The sequence below is a fragment of the Eurytemora carolleeae genome, unplaced genomic scaffold, assembly GCF_000591075.1.
Source record: "Eurytemora carolleeae unplaced genomic scaffold, Eaff_2.0 scaffold37, whole genome shotgun sequence".
Taxonomy (NCBI): domain Eukaryota; kingdom Metazoa; phylum Arthropoda; class Copepoda; order Calanoida; family Temoridae; genus Eurytemora; species Eurytemora carolleeae.
In genome coordinates, this window is record NW_019396242.1 from 334,771 (window position 1) to 360,119 (window position 25,349).

At 31.6% G+C, this 25,349-nt stretch overlaps 1 protein-coding gene across 2 annotated transcripts; it reads right to left on the reverse strand.

Moving 5' to 3' along the window:
• Positions 1-1,205: 1,205 nt before the first annotated feature.
• On the reverse strand, positions 1,206-24,407 carry LOC111699139 (guanine deaminase). Of its 2 annotated transcripts, none has more exons than XM_023469723.1 (12): positions 24,262-24,407; positions 23,219-23,351; positions 22,423-22,514; positions 22,072-22,145; positions 20,604-20,667; positions 19,370-19,453; positions 13,929-14,010; positions 10,831-10,946; positions 8,453-8,538; positions 5,809-5,860; positions 4,249-4,543; positions 1,206-2,202 (listed from the first exon to the last, which is right to left on the reverse strand). In XM_023469723.1, the coding sequence occupies exons 1-12, from the start codon at positions 24,385-24,387 to the stop codon at positions 2,057-2,059; spliced, it is 1,350 nt and encodes a 449-aa protein (XP_023325491.1). In that variant the 5' UTR covers positions 24,388-24,407; the 3' UTR covers positions 1,206-2,056. The 2 variants fall into 2 exon arrangements, with proteins under 2 accessions (XP_023325491.1, XP_023325490.1); XM_023469722.1 differs by having other exon boundaries at positions 5,809-5,905.
• Positions 24,408-25,349: the final 942 nt, after the last annotated feature.

Genomic DNA, 25,349 nt, shown 5'->3' on the forward strand with positions numbered 1-25,349 from the left:
TATTTATCATTAGTTTTACTGAGTTCTAGAGGTAAAGATGTAAAGACAAAAAATTTAAATAAAGTATTAAACATAATTTTTATATTTTTAAATAAAAATAAGCTTTATGTAAATATAATGACGATCTTCCCTTTCAGAGGTAGTCGTGCCACGTGGATTTAACGGTTCTGTCAATTTTCCAGAAAGCTGTGACTTTCGATCACAATTTGACCCATTAAACATAATTTTTTAGCCTTTTGCCTTGGATACTTTTTTGTTGGCATATGCATTTTGAATGAAAAAGTTTAGAATAAACAAATCTGTTAGGTAAAGGATTGTTGAATTATAGACCAAAACACGTTTGATTTCAAATAGAAGGAACCAAATGCTGTTCACTATAATTAGTCCGGGGTGTGCAAATCAAAAATCAACATATTTTTTCAATAAATTCATACATATCTGTTTAAAAGAAGAAAATAACTTGAAATCATGAATTAATATAAAAAACGATGTAGTATTCTAAAATATAAAATTAAAAAATACGAACTAAACATCTAAAATAATTTTAACCCATGTATATAAAACTTTAAAGTTATGCTTTCAGAAAAACCTGGAATTTAGGCACCTAGATATCTTTATAACAAAGGTCGTTTTGATGCATAAAGACTTAAAATCTAACGTTTATAATTCAAAATGTGGGTTATACAATATACATAGGTCAAGTTTTGGAAAAATAAATTGCTACACAAATGAATAACGAGATTTAGTTGAACTATTTGGGTGGTTACGTTTTGAGAATTGATTTTTTTATTGTAAAATAACGACGATAAAAAATGTAAAGAAAATTCTGTAGTAAACTAATTAGATGTTTAGGAACATATTTCTTAATTGGAATTTTCTCATTAAATGAACGTTAGAATCAATTAATTCTTTATATTCACTATATTGAATTTTTTTCTTTATGAATTTGTTCGCAGATTTCTTAAAATTCATCAAATGTCGTCTTTTCAATAAAAATTATAGGAAATCTATAGAAAAAGTTTGTGGACAATAAGATAAGATATAACAAAAACCAATAACTGAATAAGATTACTTACTATTATTCACTAATTTAAAAAAATCGATTCTCAAAACGTAACAACCAGAATGATGATTTTAAAGGTTAGAGATTAAATCAATCAAGGCAGTGTCAGACAATGTAAAATTAGAGATTAAATCAATCAAAGCAGTCTTTAAGTAGTTTATTTGTTGATTAAGTTTATCAAAGCAGTTTTCTGAGAGTAATCTTGAAGATTAAATTAATACAGTATTCTTGGAGATTAAATCAATTTAGCAGTTTTGATACATTATACTTGGAGATTAAATTAATTAAGCAGTTTTCATGCAGTATACTATGAGATAAAATCAATCAAGCAGTTTTGATACTGTATAAATGGAGGTTAAATCAATTAAGCAGTTGTCATACAGCATATTTGGAGATTAAACCAATCAAGCAGTTTTTTTTCAGAGAGTGTACTTGAAGATTTAATCAGTCAAGCAGTTTTCAGACAGTAAACTTGGGGATTAAATCAATCAAAGCCGTCTTCAAGCAATCTACTTTGAGATTAAATCAAGCAATCAGTTTTCAGACAGTATACTTAGAGATTAATTCAATCAAGAAGTTTTCATGTAGTATACTTGGAGATTAGATTAACATTTTTTTATGCAGAATACTTGGAGATTAAATAAATCAAAGCAGGTGTCAAGCAGTATTCTTGGAGATTAAATCAATCAAGCAGTTGTTAGACAGTATTATTGAAGATTAAATCATTCAAGCAGTTTTCTGACAGTAAACTTGGAGATTAAATTAATCAAACAGTTTTCATGCAGTATACTTTGAGATTAAATCAACCAAAGCAGTCTTCAAAGATTAGGTCAATCTCTTTAAGAATAGAAAATTATAAATTAATACATAAAACATTTAACTCCCAAATGTAAAAGGAAAAAATGGAGGCGATATAAGATAGAAAGAACGTTACTCTTATCTCATCTAAACTTTCATCTTGTGTTGAGGGTCTGTCGTCAAGTGTAGATAGATTTAAATATTCTGCATGTTCCTGATATCCTTGACGATTTTACCGTCCACCACCACCAGGACGATGTTCCTGTCGTCCCCAAGGAAGACGAATTTGTGAACAAAATTTTGAATACTCTCGTGACCGAAGGGGGTGGTTTCTCTTTTCCCTGAATATAATGATAATATATGATTGGTTAATAAAAAATAAATTTTGAGGAAAAGTTTGAAGTTCTGAAGTTTGAGACTGATCACCTGGAAGAAAACAGACCTATAATAATCTGGTATTTATAGAAACAAAATATCTCAATTCAAAGTTTTCTGTAATTTACTTTTAATAAAACTTTTCTGTTTTGTGTTTTTAGTTTTCTCTGGTATCCAGTTTTTATTGTCTGATTTTTTTATCAGCAATATAAACATTTTTTTCTCGTAAATTTGACTTTTCTGTTTGCTTGTATATATCTAAAAAAGTCGAAATGGAAACCGATTCTGTCCAAATTATATGTAGTGCCTTAGCCTTAAAAAAGGGCCTTAAAAATTTCCGATATTTTTTAATTTCGGGAAGTCACCAATGAAAACACAAACTTTTGATTAATCTCCGTTTGTTTGTCTTATCCAATCATAACTCATAAACCCCTTGACCTATTATTGATTTTCTGAGGCTGGCTAAACCATCCTAACTCCCTATATCCTTCAAGTACAATAATTTGGATTGACCAGCTCCATCCAAATTGTCAGGAACAATCCCATAAACTTTTTGAACTTTAGACTGCTCATACCGGTTCGCGTAAAATACGCGGACAGGTGTGAGCGCGGACAAGTAGACGCACGGCGCGGAGGTGACTCCTTCACAGAAGAACGTAGAGGAGCGCACTCCCACCATACAAGGCAACGAGGTCTGTTGTGTGGGCTTGGATTGAAAATATTTTACTTCTATTTTAAACATTTTTATTTTATTTACAGATTAAAATGAGGTCTTGGGAATTCTTGTGAGCCTCATCCATTTTACAATTTGTGAATTTGGAAGAAACATGTGAATGTTCTTAGTTTGGTTTAAAGTTCTAAGCTAAATAGGTTTACTTGCAAAGAAAGTTTAGTTGCCTAATTTTAAAATAAAGTAGAAAGGCTTGCCGTAGATTCGCATTAAAAGCTAATACTATCAATAAAAGAGCTGGGAAGTGTTCTCTTAGCCCAGAATAAATATTGGTGAATGACCGACTGTATATTGAATATGAACGGTGTAATTAAGTCCTCCTTATTATCTCTTTAATGATGGTAACATTAGTCTAATGGTTTTCTTTTATTTGGTATTTATTAATGGAACTTAACCACTTGATTTCCCCTCAACGCTGATATTTTGCAATAAACTTAACTCACATCGACTTCCATTACCAGGATTTTAGGGTTCAGGGCACCGTGTGTCTTTTTCTTTGTAACAATTTAACTGTTTGCATTGACGAATTTACAAACAAACAAATTTCTATAAAACATTTTTACTTTCACCATTTAAAAATCTTCCTTGGATTCATGTTGGTTGCCACAAAAAATGGGTCTAATGGACACAAAGGAACCCCCAAAAAGACGACAAAATATTGACTTCTTGAATACTAAATCTAAAACAATTAATACATTCTATGTAAAATTTTTATGCGTATAAAAAATGCATCCCTCGTCACTTTAAAATACATGCAACTCTTCATAGTGTGAATCTGATCGATCCTAAAATTTACGCTTGATTTTTGTTTATTTCAGATAAAGTAAATATCTTTTAATTTATAAAAAAAATCAATGCATTTCAAGTTTCACTAAATAGCAAATGCATCAGGCTCTTAGATAATATGAAATTTTTAATGAGTTTCCAGAATTAATTAACATTTAATGTTGTTCTTTTGATTGGAAAACCGTCAGAATTCTGACATTTTAGATTATAGAATAGTACATTTGTAGAAAGTTACAAAATTATATTTGCACACTAAGTGTGCGAATAAATATTTAATGGATTTTTTAATCGAAACATTTTCATGTTTATTGTTCGATATTGTTGCAAATTATGTAGAAATCATTTTTATAATTTCTTATAATTCTCAGACCTTTCCAGTACAAATTACAATCCCCCTTTCCCTTTCAATACAAAGATTGTTCTCTTTCATGATATAAGTACAATACTTTAATCTTTTTAAAATAACAAACAAACAGCTGAATAATAAATATGGTACCTTGCATGTCCACCAGGAGAAAATCTGCTAGTTTTCCTGGTTCTAGAGATCCAAGGTTCTCCTCCATATCCAGGAGCTGGGCTCCACCTAGTGTAGCCAGGTATACGGAGTCAGCATAATCTAGTGGGATATATTCAGATCCTTCTCCTTCTCCTTCTCCTTCTCCTTCTCCTGCTCCTTCTCCTAAACCAAGTTCCTTGGATAACTTGATAGAGTTGCTGGCTAGCACAGATAGTCGCATACTGTTTATTATAGAGGAGCTGTACCCTCCAGAACAATCAGTTCCCAATCCAACCTAGATATATAGTTTATATTTACCCAGCCCAACCTAGATATATAGTTTATATTTACCCAACCCAACCTAGATATGCAGTACGGAAATACGCCAAATCAAACTCTCATAGATTATGAAATAAATCAGAACCTAATCCATAAGCTCCTAATTCTAAACACCACCTTGTCTTTAATTATACGAGCTCAAGCTTCATCATTGTTTTGTTTTGACATGAGACTTTATTGACAGAATTAATGGAAAAATATGGTAAAAATATCAAATTATATTTTGAATAATTAACAATTTCCTTGCTGTTTAGTACATATACAAAACGTAAAACGAAAAAGATTTTTTTAACTCTAAAAAATCATAAATTTAGGGAAATCTTTTTTGAGCCACACCTTTTTTTAACAAATGACTTGCAAAATTGTTTTCCTGATAAAAATATTAGTTAAATTAAAATATTTGATATTAAATATTTGCAAGATTCCAAGCAAGAAAACAGGCCTTAATTGCCACAGGAATTGAAACCTAGATAATGACACTAATAGGATGACAGCTGACAAGGCCTTGCAGTAGGTCCAAATCCGTCACACTTCATGCAAATTTATCAAGATGACATATCTCTAAGAAACCTATTAAAACAAAAACTTTAATCAAAACATATTTCCTACAAAACATACCGTCGCGAGACCTGATCAAATACAAAACATATCCACAATGAAAAATATCAAATAGGAAACATATGAAAAACATATCAACTACAAAACATATCCACAATGAAAAATATCAAATAGGAAACAAATGAAAAACATATCAACTACAAAACATATCAAACGACAAAATTTATTAAATGCAAAACCAAAAAAAATATCTTATCAACATTTTAAGAAAACCAAGTCATTTTCTATTTACAAATCAGAAATAGTATTTTTCTCGAATAATAGCCCATCTCAATTTAAAAAGGGTTTATCAACAGTGAAAGTAAATTAAAATTTGGTTTTGATATATTTTGATTTTGTTTGTTTCGTATTTTGACATTCTTTGTTTTTGTATTTTAAATAGTTTGTTTTTTGATAATATGCAGCGCTCCTAAATTTCTTGGTCATGAGAAACCTTATATTAAAAAAGAATAAAAAACAGGTTTGTGAAACCAGGGTTTACTGCTCAAGTTTGATGTTCTAAACTGTACACTAGGACAAAATTTAATGAAATTGAGCTGCGTCAAAGAACCACCATAACGCCGGTTCAAATCTTGAATTACCGATCCTATGAATGAAACTAACCTTAACTCCTTTATTCTTCATCCTTCGTACATCACAAACTCCAGACTTGAGACTGAAGTTAGAGTTAGGACAATGAGATACTCCAGAGTTATACTCCCTAATCAAAACTCTTCTTTGAAAACGACCAACTCTTTTTGAACTTTCAGAAAACGAATAACGATCGTTTTTTATTGTTTTCTTTCAGCTTTCGTAAAAATAACGAAAATTCTAATTTTGATCATAAGCAACAAGGTATGTTTCGTCATTCTTTATGTAAATAATTGTATTTGTAAATATTGAAGGGTGTATGTGTAGGTTTGAGTAAAGGGGTACTTAAAAAATGGTGGTCGACTATGAAAATCACCTTCCCAAATATACATAGATTAAGAAAAGTTAAATGGTAGAAAATCGTAAACCCCAGGCTTCATATTTGAATTAGTATAGTCATCTTTAATCTTGAATTTAATCCCTAGAAGTCTGATAAGTTATTGGATAAGGTAATGATTGATAATTATTGAAATTACGACATTGGTGTAAAGATTATTAATTCTACACTACAGATCGTTAAAGAAGGACGGTTGTCATCAAATGTACGGTCTTTATTATGAAGGGTCGTCGTTAACGATCGTTAACGAAGCGAAGAACTTTTTTAAAAGTTAGTTTTTAAAGTAATTTTCAGAATAAACTGGGAAACAAAGACGACACGAGAATTATATAAAGTTTGATTAATTGGATTGAAAGTAAATTTCCATTCAATGACTTTGTAGTAATTATCAAGAGCACACTAAACTACAGTCTGACCGCCTGCATATGATGGGGCGGGGCGGTACTTGCCGGACCGGTTCGAATTCAAATTGACCCTTGTCCACCGTGAATTTGGTTTTGGTTCCTTGGCTTTCATTTTTCAAATTAGCATTGTGAGAAATACAATTTTCCACACTCTTCATATTTTAAGCTGTATAACATATTTTAAGCAGTTTATCATATTTTGCAATTTAAAATTTTTGTGGTTTTAAAAAGAAATCACGCAATGATGGAGTAGACTGAGAAAAATATTTATCAAAACATGAAAAAATATCTAAAATAAAAGATTAACCCTTATCCCCGCTGGGGTACTTGAAAACCAGGATACGCTGGGGGGGGGGGTCAATTTGCCCCCCCCCCTCTAAATCCCATGTTTTATGTCCAAATATGACAAATGATACATCATTAGAAAGCTCTTGTGCTCTACTTTTAGAATCTGCAAAAAAATGTGCAAATTTGCGAAAATTGAATTTTTTATCGCAAAATCCAGTTTTATAGTAAAAATGTTTGCAAAAAAAATTTGTCCAAAAAATGACAAATTATACATTTTTGAAAAGCCCTTGACCATGCCATTTCAAATATGCAAAAATTTTTGCAAAATTTTAAATAACCTGATTTTTAATCAAGAAAAACTAAAAATGTGCAAATTTCCTTTGACAGGTTTTTTGCAAAAAATTTGCAATTTTTTTTCCGCAAAACTTATGCAATCCATTTCCTTATGTCATAGGCTTTCCAAAAAGCTAAATTTTATCAAAATCTGACAAGTGAAAGTGGGTCAAAACAAAGATTTAGTTTGCTACAGGCAAAAGCAGTCATTCAGGCAGTGTGCCTGAGGACTCAGGCAGTTAGTATTAAAGCCCGGTTTTAGGCCTAAAGGGAGGGCTTTGGGTATGTAAGAAAAGTCAGAAAATTTCAACAGCCTCAGACCAATACTTTTTGAGTTATGTAGAAAAAACTACAGGGGGGGGTCAAATTGACCCCCCCCCCAGCGGGAATAGGGTTAATCAATTGCTATTCCGTCTTCGCAAGTTGGCATTGAATTGAATTGTATTGGATTATAGGTTTTAGTTTTCAGGTTGACTTTTCATCTCTTTTTCTTCAATTTTTATCAAAGATATTTGCAAGTTGTATTTATATTTACTTTGCTTGGGGTGGGGGGGGATTACATTTTTGTTTGAAATATATGTAGAAAGGAAGTGAGATTTGAAATGTTTTAATTCCTATATATCTAAAACCTGATGGTGTAATTCTTTGATATTTCAAAGTTAGACCATGTAATCTAGCATGGAATTCATAGCCTTGAATCTGAAAGGTCTACGAAATAGGGTTGCACAGGCATTAGACAATTTGAGTTTGTGGCAAAGACTCAACTCCTTAATCAACAATCATCAAGAACTGACATAGTCCAACCCTATTGTTTGGTAACAGACAACTTAAAAAGTAAAAACTCTTAGACTCGACTTACGGAGTGAGGCTCAGTGAAAATAAAACCAACCTACAGAAGATGTCAAAATAGGAATTTTTGTGTTGTAAATAATATTCTGGGGAAATATATACCCTGTTTCTCTGTTTCTAGATTGCAGGGATATTTAAAGAATTCCGTCAATTTGGGGCCCGTAGCTTCCCTGGAAATCCCTGTCTTGGGATTCCCGAAACTAGGGTTCAAGCACAAGATGTTCAGGGAAGGAGGCTGGAGGAGTTAGTCGAGTACGAACTGGCTTGAGTGGAGGTGGAGCTGATCGTTATGACCAAGATGTGCAGCTCGTTTGATTTCCATTTCTTTCCTTTTATTCAATAAAGTGAATAAGCTAGCAAAATGAAATTTAGAAAATACTGGTTTTAATTTAACTATTACATGTACCTGATAGTTTCTAGTTCCTGATCTGAAAGATGAACAGCGTGAGCTAGAATTGTTTTACGAGTTAGAAGTCCACATTTCTCATAAACCTGAACAATACGATTATTATATATTAAGAGCGGGGGGGGGGGTACGGGGTTGGAGTGCTATGAAGGGCTGAATACAATTTTTAGATGTTTTTTGTTTGCTAAATTATCATTGATTGATGATCATTTTTCAATATATTTTAAATTCTGTTAGATCAAATGATTTAAGTTTGAAATATCAACGGTTTACACCATGAGGTTGCAAAGATATAAGGATTATCAAATTTTAGTTGTGGCAAAGATATAATTCCTTTATACAAAATTGCTGAAATCTGCAGTGAAATTATTGAAGCTTTCAGTGTTTTTTTCTTTCTTTTTTTATATACTGTTTTATTTTGTATTAAATAACAGGAATTGGAACCAATGACATCATGAATAACTTCTTCAAATCTCACGTTGACCTTTTGTACTTAATAATCTATTTAAACCAGTCCTTAGTAACAAGTTAACAGAATCAGATTTCTCTATGCATGATATATTTCAAGAATTAAAGAATCCGATTTCTCGTTATAAAGTTTAATAGGAGAGACGAGAAAGTGTTCATCTTTTATTTATGATAATCCTGCAGCAATGAGCTGACAGCTATTAAAGTATTTATGATAATACTGCAGCAATGAGCTGACAGCTATTAAAGTGTTTATGATAATACTGCAGCAATGAGCTGACAGCTATTAAAGTGTTTATGATAATCCTGCAGCAATGAGCTGATAGCTATTAAAGTGTTTATGCTAATCCTGCAGCAATGAGCTGGCAGCTATTAAAGTGTTTATGATAATCCTGCAGCAATGAGCTGACGGCTATTAAAGTGTTTAAAGAACACCAAATTGTCCGTGTCCGTTCTATAACCGTATTAAAGTAAGTGGTATGTTAATCTCATACAGTGTGTCCCAATAAACATGGGAATTATGTGACGACTTCTATATCTTCTTTGTTCCGTGTGGCAATATTACGTGAATACAATTTCTGTATTAACACAATTAAAAAAGTTAAAATCAAAACAACTGGTCTTCAAATTTCCAAAATGTGGTTTACCTGCAACATTGACAGAGATATTAAGAAATCTGACCAGATTCTAAATTATTAAATAACAACGAAATCTTCTAAATATTTCATATTTCCGTCAAATTTGAAGATACCAAAAAAGCAGACCGAATTTTCGAAAGCCTTTAAGTTGAATGTTCTTTGTTTTAAATATATTCTTGATCATTTTTCTACTATCGGAAATCACAGACGAATTTCAAGTCGTTTATTAATTTCCATGTTTATTGGGACACACTGTGAGTTATTATATTTCGTTATAAAATGAAGAGAACATGTTTACTATCCACGATTCAAATATCTGCATATATATATATGCATATATTTGCAGATATATCTAAAATATTTGTATATTGTAGATATACATAAAGATGATAAAGATTCTTATTTAAGAGCTGCAGATATAGTCTAAAATCATCGTATTTACCGAGAAATTTAATATTCTATTAGATTACAAAAATATTTTTAAAAAAAATTTAACTAAAAGATCGCAAACAAATCCATTTCCTGACAGATTGTTCAAAATATCAGGAAAAGTATCCATGAAGGTTCTATCAAGGAATTGATTAAAATTTGATTTTTTTTCCAGATTTCACTTGGTTCAAGCATGCAATAGAGCTGTATGTAGTAATAAGGAAAATAGAGATATATCTAGGTTCAAGGATAGAGATATATCTAGGTTCAAGAATAGAGATATATCATGGTTCAAGGATAGAGATATATCTAGGTTCAAGGATAGAAATATATCTAGGTTCAAGGATAGAGATATATCTAGGTTCAAGGATAGAAATATATCTAGGTTCAAGGATAGAGCTATATCTAGGTTCAAGGATAGAGATATATCCAGGTTCAAGGAAAGAGATATATCTAGGTTCAAGGATAGAGATATATCCAGGTTCAAGGATAGATATATATCTAGGTTCAAGGATAGAGATATATCTAGGTTCAAGGATAGAGATATATCCAGGTTCATGGATAGATATATCTAGGTTCAAGGATAGAGATATAACCAGGTTCAAGGAAAGAGATATATCCAGGTTCAAGGATAGAGATATATCTAGGTTCAAAGACCTAAGATATAACCAGCTAAGCCTAATTATTGGTTATGAAAGGAAAGGATCTGTATTCTGTAAACTGTATGCAGAATATCAATCAGCTGTTTTCTATGACAAAGAGAACACATACACATGTTTTCTACAAGGTTCAATAGAAATATATTACATTGTTCTTTTCCTTGTGTATTTTATAAGATTATACCTGTGCATATGTTTGACAATCAGATTCTAATTCACGAACCCATTCAACTTCTTTTTTATTCTCGGATAGATGGGTCTGGATATGCAGGTTCTTTTCCTTAGCTATACGCCCCAACTCTAAATAAATAGAGGGTTCAAAATTCATTTAAAAGGAATTGAGTCTTTGCCACAAACTCTGATTTTATAATCCCTATATCTTTGGAGTCCAATGTCGTAAAACTTTGATATTTCAAACTTATATTATTTGATCTAACAGAATTCATAGTTTCAAATATCTAAGGTCTACGACATTGGAATCCAAAGATATAAGATTTAGAAAAGCAGAGTTTGTGGCAAAGACTCAATTCCTTTGAGATTTAAACCTGAAATGGTGAGGTCAATCTATACATGTACTTTGCTTGTCTGTCAGTCTGTATTTTTAACCGATTGGGCACAAATTTTGTGTGGGACGTCACATGACTCCATGGATGATTAAAATTTCAAAACTTAAGCATCCAACAAAATTTTATTTTCATTAAATTTTAAAAATCTACGAAATCTTTTTTAAAAAATCCGCGAACTTTTTTTTATTGTTTTACAATGAATACAAAGAGAAAATGTTCACAATTGAAATAGAAGATGGGCACGAAGCCTAGTAGAATAGAATAGAATAGAATAGAATAGAATAGAATAGAATAGAATAGAATAGAATAGAATAGAATAGAATAAAATAGAATATAGATACATCTCTGTATATAAAGTCGTAGTTTCTGTTGTGATGTTTGTTTGTTTGTATGTCCGATCATAACTCATGAACCCTTGAACAGATTTGCCTAATATTTTGATTGGGGAACTGGGTAGAATGTTTTCAGTTAAGTGAGTTTCTAAGCTTGTTAAATTTAGAAAGAGAATGTTCGTCAACAATTTCGAATCTGGTAAAAAGACGATAGGTATTATATTTTTTCCTATATTTTTCAGAAAAACATTCTTTGCAGTTTCGGTTTAAATCCAAGTTTTTTAACCTGTAAAAAAGAAACATTCCGGCCGGTAACAAACAACAAATTTTGTCTGCATTACAACATTTTTTTCTTCACTTCTTTCAATTTTTTTCTAAGTTTTTTTTTTAATTTGAATGAATCCTTTTTTCTCGGATACCCTGTCGTATTTCTTACTCCCCCGCTAACCAACCCAAAATGCGTGTATGCTTGTATATTTGAATAGTGTTGTATTAACTTATTGTTGGAACTAAACACTTTTTCAGCTTTGAATTAAAATCTCAATATTTGAATAAAGATGAATCGTTATGTCACATTTTCTTTTATATTTGCTTTGATCATAAATATTCTTAAAGAATGGTTATTGTATGTCAAGCTCAACAGTCCTCCAAATTGTGTACATTATTGCGCTACACCCATGTTTTCAGCTGAAATCAGAATAAGAATAATATGAAAAGCAAATTTATAAAACGAATAAGATTTCATATATCTAACGGGAGCACGATCATTTGCAATCAATTCACTTGCAATCAAAATCAGTTGATATCAGCCTCACTTGCTATCCAAACATTTGCTATCAAACACATCAACTCAGTTGCGATCACATTCATTTGCTATCCGGCCTTAACAGCTATCGACACTTTTGCTATCAAGCTTCACTTGCTATCAGGCCAATTTGCTATCAATCCTCATGTTGTAATCAACAATTTTGCTATCAATCATCATTTGCTGTCAAATTTTCGACTTCCTCTCAATCCTTATTTTTACCATTTTTTTTCTCTCCTAAAAATCTGCAAATTTCTCAACATTTGGAAATCTTCATTCGCTGGCAATGATAAGGTATCAACCTTAGCTTTCTAGTAAAGGAATCCAACGAACAGGTTTTGATAGCAACTTATTTAGAAAGCAACACGTTTTGATAGCAACTAAGGACTATTTTTGATAGCTACTTATTGAGAAAAAACAAGTTTTTGATAGCAAATAAGTACTGGTTTTGATAGCAACTTATTGATCAAGAAACAAGTTTATGATAGCAACTAAGAACTGGTTTTGACAGCAACTTGTTTAGGAAACAACTAATTTTGATAGCAACGTATTTTGATAGTTTTGGATAGCAGATGCGCATTGATAGCAGTTGAGGCTGGAGAGCAAACGTTTTGATAGCAAGTGAGGCCTGATAGCAAATTGACCTGATAAAAAGTGAGGCTGGATAGCAAGTGTGGCGAGAGCAAGTGAGGCTGGATAGCAAGTGTGGCGAGAGCAAGTGAGGCCTGAGTGCAAGTGAGGCCAAGAGCGAGTGAAACAGATAGCAAGTGAATTGATAGCAAATGAGGGGATAGCAAGTCAGGCTGATAGCAAATGAGGCTGATTGCAAGTGAGTAGATAGCAAGTGAGTTGATAGCAAATGATCATGCTCCGTCTAATGAACATCCTAAAAATGTGGTTAAGGTTGGTTTGGCTTTCCAAAATATGTTCTACTTTTCTTGTAGTTGTATCTTCAAATTAGACGGAAATATTTGGTTTTTAGTCACCTACCCCGCTTTTCTAACCCAAAGTCGTAGACCTAAGATATTCTAAGATAACATTTTTAAAATATCTAAGGTTCACACCATTAGGTTGAAAAGGTATAAGGATTTGAGAACTTGAGATTCTAGAAAAGATGCAATATATTTGGGAAACACAGGACTAGGAGTTCTCTAAATTTTTCTTAAATAACTGTATTCTGAGCTGAAACTTTTAAATTAGATATCCTTAATACTGATCGCTTAATCTTAATATCCATGCTGTTAACACTTTTCATTTCTGCTTAATCCGCTCCTTATCTCTCTTTGTGGGAATTTTACTAGATTCCGCCCAATCAGAGTTCTCTCAATAAACGGCGCGAAAAATTTCAAATTTCCCGGCTTCTGTTCGCTTTCCACAATCGACACTTGATTTTAGATACTTTCCCGGATACAAACTAAAGATTAAAATAATCTTAAGATTAAAGAAAAGATGAGATCAAGGATTTATCTTGATATCCACAATTCTAATTTCTAATTTTAGCTCAGGTAATATTTCCTGCAGACGATTTAATTTAGAATTCCCATTTTTATTGGGACACCCTGTATTTTGAGTACTCTACCTGACATTAGAAGTCTGGAACAGGATGGAACAAACCTAGGCGTAATAATAGGATTTACCAGAGAACCTCCCAACTCAGATATCTATAAATATAAAATAGTAAATATGAAAAAGTAAAATTGGGGTTTTTAAGTTTATCTATAGAAGAAATCATTATCAATTGACAATACGACGGAAAACCCCCCAACAGATTAAATCTCAAAGTAAGGTTTTATTTCACATTTCAATAACAGTTGTGTATCTACTTAATTGAGTTACAAACATAATACTGAAGAGCATATCAACTATCTTCCAACAGGAATAATTGTTGAATATGGGAAAATTTTACGTTAAACTTTAAAAAAAAATCTCCCAATAAAATGCATAATCTACAATCTATAACAATCTACATTTCAAAGAAAACCATTTAACAGTAAATAGAAATCAACCAGACACAGGAAATATTTTTCATTTAACATTCTTACGGAAACTCTGAAAACAAAAATAATATTGCCAATGTAAAAATATTTACAATATCCCTTGACCTGGGTTATATATTCCTTGACCTAGGTTATATATTCCTTGACCTAGGTTATATATTCCTTGACCTAGGTTATATATTCCTTGACCTAGGTTATATATTCCTTGACCTAGGCTATATATTCCTTGATTTCGGTTGTATATTCCTTAGGTTACATATTCCTTGACCTAAAGATGAATATTCCTTGATCTCGGTTGTATTTTCCTTAACCTAGAATATATATTCCTTGACTTAGGTTAAATATTCCTTGACCTAAGATGAACATTCCTTGAACTCGGTTTAATATTCGTTTCGCTCCGTATTATTTTCATTACGTTTATTAATATATTTTTTTTTCTGTGAAATCTGCATAAATAATTAATATTTTTTCCGACATTTAATATGTAATGCACGAAACCAGGGCAGATTATATAGTTTTATAACAAGGAAAACTCTAAACCAGAGCAGATTATATAGATTTATAACAAGGTAAACTCTAAACCATGGCAGATCATATAGTTTTATAACAAGGAAAACACTAAACCAGGGCAGATTATATAGTTTTATAACAAGGAAAACGCTAAACCAGAGCAGCTTATTTAGTTTTATAACCAGGAAAACGCCAAACCAGCTCATTTAGTTTTATAACATGGAAAACGCTAAACCAGGGCAGATTATTTAGTTTATAACAAGGAAAACACTAAACCAGAGCAGCTTATTTAGTTTTATAACAAGAAAAACTCTAAACCAGAGCAGCTTATTTAGTTTATAACAAGAAGAACGCTAAACCAGAGCAGATTATTTAGTTTATAACAAGGAAAACGCTAAACCAGAGCAGATTATTTAGTTTATAACAAGGAAAACTCTAAACCAGAGCGATTATTTAGTTTATAACAAGGAAAACGCTAAACCAGAGCAGATTATTTAGTTTATAACAAGGAAAACGCCAAACCAGGGCAGAAAATACTAAAAAAATAATAAAATCTTTATTTTCTTTGGAGAATGAAAGAAGAAAAATATAACCGCAGGGAACAGTTTAAAGGAAGTCACTTGTACGTGTACATAGAAAAACCAAAATCTTAATCAGATAAAACGTTGAGTGGTACTGTTGAGTATCAGACATGCCACATGATAAATTAAGGGTCAATTAAAATTAAGCCAACAGTACTTTTAGTTGAATAAAGAGAAGAGTAAAAAAGAAACAAAATGATAATTATCTAAAACGTTGACAATTTAAGCAGGGGCGGATACACCAATCCTCAGATATATACTTTGTTTGTATGTCTGCCTGCTTGTCTGTACTCATTAACGTCAAAACGGCTAAACCGATTGGAACCAAATTGTTCTGGCAACTTTATTAAACTTGACAAAATTTACCTGGAAAAATGTCGTCATTTAATATTTAAAAATGCACAAATTATTAGCAAAATCCACGAAAATCTTTACTTTCTGGATCGAGAACGGTGAAGAAATGGAGTTTAGTTTTCTAGCGACCATGTTTAAACAATTTGCTTTTAAAAACAATATCCAATAAATATACATAGAGTTGTTAAACAGTCCTCTTTCTTTTCCATAGTTTTTGTCCCATTTTATAAAACTTGAATTTTTAAAGAATTTTCCAGGGGGAACAGTGTTTACCCGGAAGTTTCAGAAGGAAGTTACAATGCCCTGAGTTCGCTCATAAAATAAAAAAATATGGTTGATATTTTTGCATTGTACCAACTAGCCACTAGAGTGAGTAGGATATGCAGTGAGCCCTGTAAACTTTAAATTAGATGAAGTGTGTGCTAGGACTGCTAGGACTAGAAGTTAGAAGTATACAAGATGAATAGTTAGTTTCTACACTGCAGAGTTATCCTGCCTTTAACATACAATATAGATAGAACTAGAATACATAACTCACTTTTGCATTCAAATCTTGGTGTCCCTTCCCTGACTTTTAAATAAATTAACATCTGAACAACATTCTACAGGGTGTCCCAAAAAACATGGGAATTCAGTGACGAATTCGATATCGTCTTTGTTATGAATTAGCATTGTAATACCTAATTTCAAAACCCATAATATTATTATGTCTGCAAGAGTTTATTTTATGAAAAGGTAAATACTGTAAATATCAAAGAGCTTTGTAATATAAAGAGAAGGCATTGGGATTTATACGCAAAACCAGACGCCGCAATTGGGTTCAATCAGAAGCCATAAAATGTCGTCTTTTCTGTAATTTAAAAAGATTTAAAGACTTTTTAGGCATTTCCATCACCAAAACTTACGTTTTTTACGCAGTTGGCCATTAGAAAAGCATAACTTTATTATCTTTTAAGATAAACTTTATCCTAAACCAGATTGCAATGTAATTGGTAACAAAAAATGTGGCTACTTAAAACCAAGTTTTTTTCGGGCCTCGCTCACGTGTTACTGGCCTAAAATTCTGCTTTGGACTTTTACAAAACTATTCTTAATGACAGCTAATAAATTTTGTTTTAAAATATGTGGTATTTTTCAAATAAATAAGATGCGTAACAAAATCACAATATTAGCTTTATTTTAGCAGGAGAGCATCCTATCCTATAACTGATTAAAACAAATCTAGAAGATTATGACCTTGTCGTTAATTTTCCCATCATTTTTAGCAACCTACAATGAATAATTTATTTGATAACTAGAGTTCTAATGTTGATTGTTTGAATTTAAAGCCAATACTGCAGCCAGTGACGTCATATAAAAGTGTACAGAGCTGAAAACTTTAGAATGGTGGATATCGGGATTAATGCTTGATCCTCTCTTTTTGATAATCTCAAGATTAACATAATCTTGCAAGATTATCTTAAAAGTGAATGAAAAACGATAAATTCAAATTAATATTTAATCATCTGAGAAACTGTAGCAGCCAATCAGAGAAAAGCGGGCAACCAATGAGAGAACAGAAATATTCTCATTGGAGAAAACAATTAACGGATATCCAAGGAGAGAGAGTAAGAGTGGATTAGGACGAAAATGAAAAGTTTCCACAGTGGATATTCGGATCAAGAAGTCAGGATTAAAGTTTATCCATTCTAAAGTTCCCAGCTCAGAGCGTACACACTATTCGGATAAATTCCTAATGCCCTATCTTCTACTATTCTACCGTCCTTGGTAAATATGTGCCTATAATGTCTCCGCAAGATGAACAGTGAAGACCAACAAGTTCACTCTGTTTGTATTCTGCAACTTTCTTGTTTTACCAAGTACAACCGTACGCAGTGAAAACATAAAGAAACAAAATGTGAACATAGCAGACGAAACTCGTACAGATTACAGCTTTCTCAATTCTCAGTAGGTATTGCTATACCAAATCAAAGAATTATTTAAAAAGACGATATCGATTTCGTTACTGAATTCCCATGTTTATTGGTACACCCTGTATTTCTATTTAAACCGTGGAATAGAAAAACGTCATTTAAGCAATCTAATTTGTATATTTTAAAATTGCTGAAAAATCAAACAATTTAGTTAAATGGATTTTTATGCAAAGCAAGCTGTATAATGTGTGTGTTTTATGCGCATTGCACTATTTGAAACCATAACTCGAGTCTAAAGTCGTCTTCCGAATCCACAGTTTTATAATTCTCACTGTGTATATCAGGTAATTATGAAAACAAAACAAAAAGGTATACCATATTTTGGAAATGCCAGGACTGCGTGTATTTAATGATTATTTTAAAAGAATTATCCTGCATTTGATCAAGGGGAAATCATAGTTTGAAATACCAATGCTACTATAGTTTCAGTGGAAGTAAATATTTCCATTTACAAATAGCGCTGATTAAAGGATTCATAACTCTGATTGGATAATGAGATAGATAGAAATATAGATGTTACAGCCATACTTTTTCAATTGGTTCAGAATAAACAACAAACCATGACTGAACCCTGATTGGATCAGGTGTTAATGGGTTCGGCATACATGAGTTATGCATGAGGTTGCAAAGATATGGATTATAAAGTTATAGTTTGATGCAATAAAACAACTATATTCCAAATTTTTTATTTGTTACAAGATATTTTCGCTGAAAATAAAGGTTTGATAGTGACACCAACTCTATGAATGTTGAAGGTTTGGCTCCAATTTTAACCAAATTTTAATTCTGTGTTATTTAAATATTTGACCATATTCCGGAGAACTTTAATTTAAAAATTCAGTTTAGACCCTTAACATTTAGTAAAATATACGGATTAGAACCACTTGTACTTTTAATCCCTATTAAAATAAATAAATACCTTTTTAGTCGTCGTCTGGGGGGAGCGTCCCACGTCCCCCCCCCCCTCTATAATGCTATAGATTTTATGTAAAGGGTTGAAATGCACGTTCATAGCCCGATTTTTCAAAGCCAGCTCATTAAATAAATAGACCGATAATTTAAATAATTAAGGTGTTTGGGAGGGTTGAAAAAAATGCCAAAAAAGGATTAAAAAATGTAAGAATTTTATTTTAAAAATATCAAATGTGACAAGTGTTTCTTCATCCACTTGTCTAGGGCTTTTCTAAAGTAAAGTTTTTAGATCTGTAGCTTTAGTCAAAACAAAGTTATGGGCTATTTTAAATTTATTTTTACACGGACCAGTTTTTTCCGCCCTCTACTGTACCTTATGAATAAAAAAAATAAAAATTCTTTAAACTTCTATTCATCAAAAGTACAAAGATTTCACAGTAATAGTGTCAAAAATGAGACCGCTAGTGCAAAACAACTAAAGGGGGGGGGGCGTCNACCTTGTTTATGAATGTTGTAAAATTTAACCTTATTTATAAATAATGTAAGGTTAAACCTTGTTCATAAATATTGTGAAATTGAACATTGTTTATGAATATTTGAAAATTGAACATTGTTTATGAATTTTTGAAAATTGAACCTTATTTATGAATATTGCAAAATTGAACATTGTTTATAAGTATTTGAAAATTGAACCTTGTTAACAAAAGCTTGAGTTTCTGCGAGAGATTCTTCAGTTTTCTCAACATAGTAGTCCGGACTATTTCTGTCCATGCAAACCTGAATAATAATCAAATCATCAAACTATTTTTAAGAAGGCAATGTTATAGATTCAAATTGGGAGATAGAGGGGGGGGGGACGTTACCCTTTTCGAAAAGGGATAAATAACACTTAGAAAAGTTAATGACCAAAGAAATTCGTATCTATCTTCAAACTTTACTTTTCTAATCCCTATCTCTAAACCTTTAATCTGTCAAACTTTCAAAATTTGATGTATGGAGAAAGAACAGTTTGAAATTTCAATTGTCTCAGACATGAGGTTGCAAATTTATAGGGATTTAAAATTTTTTATTTTAAGTCAAGTGCTCAAGGACCAGATTTAATAAATAGCGATAAGTAGTTGAACCATGAGACGTAGTTGAACCACTTCTGTTGTACGGCGGTTCAAGCTGATAGAAAAGTTTGAATCACGTCTACACGTATTACTGTTAAGATTTCGTGACCTCGGAGCTTCTCTAGTTTTATTTGATGCAAAATTAGGAGAAAATTAAACATATCCGGTTACATATCCTACATACAAGAATTATTAAACGTTCTTATTCTTCTTAACCCTATAAAGGCTGGCGCCCCCTCCCCAACCCTAGAAAAGGCATTAGAGAATAGGTACAGGGTTGAAATGCATGTTCGTAGTCCAATTTTTCATAGACAGAAATATAGACCGATAACTTTAATAGCTTGGGTGCTAGGGAGGGTGGAAATGAAAAAATAAATTTTTTTTTAAAAACAAATATCAAAGTGTGACACATTTTTCTACATGCGCTTTTCAAGGGCTTTTCTAAATTATAGTTTTTAGATCTGTGTCTTTAGTCACATAAAAGTGATGGGCTATTTTAGATTTTTCTTCACACACCGGACTTTTTTTCCACCCTGTCCTGTACCATACCCTATAAATAAAAAAAATATTTTTTTTCACAAAACATCCTTTAAATTACTATTTATTAAGAGTCACAAAATATCACGGTGATAGTGTCAAAATTGAGAGTGCTAGGGCAAACAAAACTAAAAAGGGGGGAGGGGTTCAACCCCCCCCCCCCCCGCCTGTTTAGGGTTAATAGCTCTTCGATAAAAGGGGTTATGATGAAAAACATGTAAGATTTCAATATTTCGTTATCTATTTTAGTTTCAAGTTTTATATTTAAAAATTCCAACCTTTCCAACAAATGCTCTTTGTCCAAGTTGTAGACACACCTTGGCTAAAATTTCGCTAGATTCTCTAAATACATTTTACATTTTAAACATGTGAAAAATCATGAAATTGGGAAATTTTCTTTTTCTTGTATCCAGTTTTTAAAAGCAAGTGTCAAACATTGATTAGATTAATTTGACAATGACTTATAAGCAACAGGATGATATTTAATTTTAAAATGATAATTGTAGGTAATGTACACTGTACAGTGTACTGATATATTAAGGCTAATATAGCGGAGTAAATCTGCTGATGATTGTACAGTGTACACTGTACAGTGTACTGATATATTACGGCTAATATAGCGGAGTAAATCTGCTGATGATTGTACAGTGTATACTGTACAGTGTACTGATATATTACGGCTAATATAGCGGAGTAAATCTGCTGATGATTGTACAGTGTACTGATAAATTACGGCTAATATGGGTATATTGTCTGGGGGAACTAATTAGCATTGAAAAGAAGGAAGAACCTAATACACTGGATGATAATCAATTTACGCCTCTTCTTATGTAATTAGAGATTATTAAATTAGCTTTAGTAAAGTAAAAGAAAAAGTTTGTATGGATTTTATTATACAATAAGATTGTTCATTTGATAGAAAATATCCGTACATATGGAATTCTACTACTAAAGGGTACTCATATATTGCTCAAGATTTGGGACAAGGTTATGAAACATGGCCGAGCGCCGCGGCGCAAGGTTATGAGCTAGGAGCTCAAACGCAGTGAAAAGATATATATTTTGTATACAATCCATTAAGGATTTTTTGTTTCACTTTTTAAGTGTATATAAATTATAGACGGGGGGGGGGGGGGTATGATCCTTGTCTGAAACCCCATCTTTAATTATATATTACAAAAAGGCTTGGTATAAGATATTAATGCATGTTGAAATTCTGAAAGAACTTTGATAAAATTTTGCTTTGAAAACTTTTAAAACATTTAATAACTCTGCTTTTACATTATTTATTTACTTCAAGCTTATCTAAGTTTTTCCTTTCCGTTCAACTATTGAAGTTTAATATTAAATTATCTTTGTCGTAAATTTACTTGTTCAGTAAATTTTTGCCTTTTATGTAATCTTTTTTTACAGAAAAACATAAATGTTTCGAGTGTTTCAAACATCAAAAATAACAACTCCATAAGAACAGAACGAATCATCTCATTTCTTTACAATTATTCATTTGTATTAACATAACTTTTCTTAGCCCTCGAAAAATAATGAAAAATAATTTTGATCTCATGTTCTAAAAAAATGTATTATTTATTTTAAATGGTGGAAAAATTATAAACATAGAGGAAATTGCCTTTTTTTATTCAACCATTCTTTCAGTTTGGCCAGTATTATTACATAGTCATGAGATAGAAGGTTAAGAAAGATATTCTAGAAAGAAAACTATCCACATATTTTTTATGTTAAAATTTCCTATGTATTGTAGCAAAGTATGCAGCTGTAGTAGTTCCGCTGTCAAGGGTAGCACGTACACATCTATTGTACACCTAAAGTAAAACCAATTTTTTTCACTTCCATAAATTTTATAGTACAGTGCAGTACAGTACAGTAAAAGTATAACATACATACATACGAGTACATGACATGTATGTGTATGCATTATGCTGTATGCATTATATTGTAACTTTCCAAAAATATTTCGATTTCCTTGGTTTGAGGTCTTGCCAAACCTACCACCATTACAGTCAGATCCGTATTGGGGAAAGTTTCTAGTTCTTTGGCATCCAGCGAACCTGAGAATATCCTGATGAATTAAATATTTACCTCAACTGAAAACTCAGGCCTGGAAAACTTTGCTTCTGTCGGAAAGGTATACTTCTCCAACCAGTCTAACAGGGGGAGCTCCAGAGCTAAACCTGGATATTTTACAGGTTTAAGTAGATATCCTTGGATAGTTTACAGGTTTAAGTAGATATCCTTGGATAGTTTACAGATTTGTAAAGAATATAAACCTAGTAATTATACAGGTTTGATAAGCAGATAAACCTGGATATTTTACGGGTTTTATAAGTACATAAACCTGGATATTTGACAGGTTGTATACGAAGCTAAACTTAGATATTTTATGGGTTTTATTAACAGATAAACTGGATATTTTACAGGTTTTAAAAGGAGACAGTCTTAGATATTTTACAGGGTACTTAAGCAGATAGTCCTAGATATTTTACATGTTTTATACGCAGAAAAGCCTTGATATTTTACAGGTTTCATAAGCATAGAAAGCTGGATATTTTACAGGTTTTATAAGCAGAGAAACCTTGATATTTTAAAGGTTTTATAAGCAGAGAAACCTGGATATTCAACAGGTTTTATACGAAGATAAACCTAGCTATTATACAGATTTTTTTCAAGCACAAACACCTGTATATTTAGTTTTTTTTAGAAAGTTAAAACTGGATATTCTTCAGCAGATTAACCAGATCGTTATACATATAGTAGACATAATAGCAGGATACATATTTTACTAGAAGATAAACCTAGAAATGAGAAAGGTTTGATAAGAAGATAAGAAGTATCTTTAAATTCTAAAATAGATATATTGCTTTAATCAATTTTCTACCTGCATTAGGGAACTGTGAAGCATGGATGTGAGTATCTATTAGACCAGGCATTAGAAACTGGGAGGAGCTCAGTACAGTTACATCATTCCTGGCTACATTGTACTTTTCCAGTACATATTCAAGTTCAGAAACCTATACACAATCTTTTGTACTTTTCCAGTACATATTCAAGTTCAGAAACCTATACACAATCTTCTTGTACTTTTCCAGTACACTTAATTTCATGTTCAGAAACATTTACAAAATCTGTTGTACTTTTCTAGTACACTTTCAAGTTCAGAAACCTATGCACAATATTCTTGTACTTTTCAAGTACACTTTCAAGTTCAGAAACATCTACAAAATCTGTTGTACTTTTCTAGTACACTTTCAAGTTCAGAAACCTACTTAGATTGGTTGTACTTTTCAAGTACACTTATACAACCTATACAACCTATACAAAATCATCTTGCTTTTTTAAAGTACACTTTCAAGTGTTTTAATCCATAAAAAACACCATGTTATTGTGCTTTTTCAGTACACTCATTAGTTTATAAATCTTTACAAAACTATATTGTACTGTGTACAGTGAGTACCAGAAAACTCTGGAATAGGATTAAGAATATTAGACTTTAAATAGTCCATTGAGACAGAGCAATTGTGCAGTGTAAACAGACCAATTTAACTTTTACAACTGATTTGATAAGTAACTAGTAAACTATTTGCTTTGCATCAACATCATATAACCATTTAAGTTATTGCTATGGCCTCTTCCTATTCCACAGTTGTCTGGTTCTTTACTTTACCAGTACGATCTTTAATTAACCTTTACAAAATGTACAAAATATACTTTTACTAGTACGCTCTCTTGTTCATTTCATAATCACAAATCTATAAACCCTTTTTGCATTATTGCATAAATACTATAAATAATCATTATTGTCGTTAATATTTTGATTTATTATTGTTAATCTAATTATTTTTTAAAAAGATCATTCTCTAAAACTCAAACTTAAAAAAATTTTAAGATTGCTTAAAAAATATCTAGATAATAGATACTAACCTTTGCTCTGAAAACAATTCTATTTTGTTGAATAACTAGAACCCCCTGTTCAATGTTTAAACTCCAATCCTTCCTACTTTCAACTAGATAACCAACATACACTTGAGATACCTCAGTCATTGTCATTCTTTCTATGAAAGATCAAGATACTTAAAGAGTTTCAACGCCGGTTCAAACCGCTCTTTCTCTCACTACAGGAATTGAGTATTTGCAACGAAAAAACTCTGATTTTCTGATCTTTACAATCCATTATCGTATCTAAGCTTTAAATATCAAAAGTAGAGTGATTAGAAAATTTGAATGTGAAGCAATGACTCAATTCATTTAGCTATTAAATGTTTCTGAAACGGTAATATTTCTTAACTTATGTGTTTAATAATAAATGACGTAAAATTTCGCGGATTTTACTGTTTTTTTTTCATGGTGGATTAATTTCGATTTTTTTGTTCCAATTTTTTAAATTTTGATTTCAAGCAAGGAAATAATCCTGCAATCAGGACCACATCTCCCACATCTAACCATCTAATCCTGCAATCAGGACCACATCTCCCACATCTAACCATCTAATCCTGCAATCAGGACCACATCTCCCACATCTAACCATCTAATCCTCAAACCACGACATATATTAACATTTATTTAAATTGCATGATTTAATATTTTATCGAGCTCTTTAAAGTATGTTTAAAATATGAATGTTCTACTATGGTTGACATTTCTCATTATCGTATAGATTTCCTGGATTATTTATCATTTATAAGAAAAATTGAGATTAGGAGTTACTCCACACAAACTTTAATTTACTCATTATATATCATAGAAACCTGATATTGTAAACCTTTCAAATCTTAAGCTTTGTCTAACCTATATTCAATTCCAATTAATCATATCCAGGGTGTCCCAATAAACATGGGCATTAAGGGACGACTTTAATATCTTTAATATCGATCCATGTGGCATTTTTTCTTGAACAACACAATTATTGGTGTATTCCAGTTTAAGCATCTTATATCGAAAATCGTAGTCTTGAGATATTCAAAATGTGATCTACTATTTTTGTAACTTCAAAATTGACGGAGATATTTCAA